This window comes from Frankliniella occidentalis, unplaced genomic scaffold (assembly GCF_000697945.3).
Source record: "Frankliniella occidentalis isolate FOCC.00 unplaced genomic scaffold, Focc_3.1 Scaffold451, whole genome shotgun sequence".
NCBI classification, from domain to species: Eukaryota; Metazoa; Arthropoda; class Insecta; order Thysanoptera; family Thripidae; genus Frankliniella; species Frankliniella occidentalis.
In genome coordinates, this window is record NW_026267569.1 from 82,958 (window position 1) to 85,241 (window position 2,284).

The window sequence follows — 2,284 nt, forward strand, 5'->3', positions numbered from 1 at the left end:
CCAAGCAGGCCCGGCCCCTGCCGAACGGAGTTGCCGGCGCAGCGAAGTGGAGCTGGCAACTCCGTTTGGCGGAAGGGCGGGCCTGCTTGTTTGCATTGTAACCATGAAACTCATACGCCTGTACCTGCCTGCCATTTGACCCTCTGATTTCCTATGACCAGTCTAACGCAGTTTGTTCTCCTTGTTGTTTTTTCACCCTGTGTATGGTGTTATGATGATTACTGTGTTATGTGAAGTGTCGACATGAGAATGGTTGTTTTGTCCACGTTTTGTCTGTGGTTGTACTTCAATGTTCACGAGAGTGTCTGTTCCTCCTTCGACTGTGTCATGAATATTGCAAAGTGTGGTCAGCGAGTTCTGATATACTCAAATATTTTGAGAGTGTTTTATTACGCTACTTTTGCGTTTCTAATCTTGTGTTATCTGTCAGTCAAAATGGTTTGGTTTTAGGTATCCTGGTATGTTACAATTGTTTATTTAAATCTATTGGTGTTTGCATTTGTTTCGAATCATGGCTATAATTCTTGTATTATTGTGGATGTAATTTCATTATGCTCTTTGCGGAAAAGTTTCCTTAAAGTATTGGCTTGTCGCTTGTTTAAATATGGCTATTGTGAATGTTTATTGAAAGTGTCTAATTGTATGTATATTGATGTTTAATTGTGGTATATGCTTACTGTCAGTATATATTGTATAGATCTGCTGATGTTTAATTAGTAGTGTAACTGTTGTTAAAATGTTTTGTGTATAATTTTGAGTGTGAATTGTGTTCAATTTGAGTATTATTCCTGTATGATCATTTTGTATGATATTGTTCTTGTTTGATTTGATTAGTGGGTTCGAGCACCACGTTTGAATGTTCTATATAAATTGATACTTGTTTCTTTCTCATTGCTCGACTCAATACTTTAAAATAAAATAGAAGTGTATAAAATATTCAATAGTTTTATAAAATTATTATAAAATCTTCAGTGATTGATGGCCGGCATAAATCTTATCAAATTCAAGACCCATCTTTACCTTAATTTTGCTGGCCTGGCGCCCACATCAATTTAATTTAAAAAGTCAATCACTAATCCAACCACCTGAGAGACTTAGCCAAAATATTTCTGCCTTTTGTGTGCCACCACCCCTGCTCTACCGTGACAAGATCCATGGGTGCGACAGCTGCAGGTGCATGGTGTGGAGCTAGTTCAAGTCCTGCAGCTGGAACAGGAGCAGCTTGTTGGACTGGAAGATCCATGGGTGCGACAGCTGCAGCTGCTTGGTGTGGAGCTGGTTGAAGTCCTGCAGCTGGAACAGGTGCATCAGCTTGTGGGACTGCAGCTTGCATTGGCACAGCAGCAGGTGCCACAGGAGGTGCAGCCGCATTGTCTGCCAAACAAAGCACCACTTTAGGATTTAAACAAACAGCTCCTCAAACTATAATTTTGTGAACTAAAATTGACAGCACTGAAACAAAACAAACGGGGAATCCTTACTGTGATTTCCCCTCATGAAGGTGATAGCCTGACAACCCTTCACCATGGCCTTCAAAACAACCTCTCCCCTATCCATGAAGCTGGGCAAAGGAAGTGCGTCCGACTGCACTTGTGTGACAAGGTTGCGCAAGAATGTGCCTTGAACATCTGCCCTTAAATTGGGTCTTGCTCGCCTGGGACCATTATTGTCGGCAGCTACTTTCACTTTGAAATCAGCATTCCTCATGCCCACTGAAAAGGGACAGGTCGCATTAGTCCAAAAGACAGGAAGAAAGAACAAATAGTCCACATTGTACTGTTTCGAGACACACCAATGAACTGCCAGGCTGTGGGCCGGGGATGCCCAGTCGTTAGTTCCTTCATAAGCAAAGTCGCCAGGTGAAGGAGCGCCGCATCACACCCAGCTCTTGTATTGGAGCAGCTGAACCACTCTGGCCCGCCTCCGTCAATCCAAACACTCTGAACACGACCAAGGAGTGGTGAGTACATGGTGCCTTCCGAGTGTGGCCTTAGAATATTAATTGCCTCTTGTATATGGGTTGATGGGAGCGCAGCCACTGCCACGAGCTTCCTTAATGTTGTGAAACATCTGTCCCCTATCGGTGCAATATTTAGGGAGCTCATCTCCTTACACTGGTAAAACAAAGGCGTTAAAGAACGCCTTTAAAAGGCGCTATTAAAGTTTGCCGCCTTAGAAAAGGCACTAAGGTTTAACGCCTCAGGAAAGGCGCTAAATTATTGGTGGAGTTCAGAGGTTAGCGCCTTTGATAATTCTCGCTCCATATAATTTATTATTTTAAAAA

The 2,284-nt window shown here is 42.7% G+C and overlaps 1 protein-coding gene across 1 annotated transcript in view; it reads right to left on the minus strand.

Moving 5' to 3' along the window:
* LOC127751362 (uncharacterized) overlaps window positions 1–2,277 on the minus strand; it is a 6,570-nt gene extending 4,293 nt beyond the window's left edge. Inside the window, exons 1-3 of the mRNA XM_052274829.1 lie at window positions 1,793–2,277; window positions 1,482–1,712; window positions 1,114–1,374 (exon numbers count right to left, since the gene is read on the minus strand). Of these exons, the coding sequence (XP_052130789.1) occupies window positions 1,114–1,374; window positions 1,482–1,712; window positions 1,793–2,105 (805 nt within the window). The 5' untranslated portion in view covers window positions 2,106–2,277. The remainder of the gene's footprint in view (window positions 1–1,113; window positions 1,375–1,481; window positions 1,713–1,792) is intronic.
* Window positions 2,278–2,284: the final 7 nt, after the last annotated feature.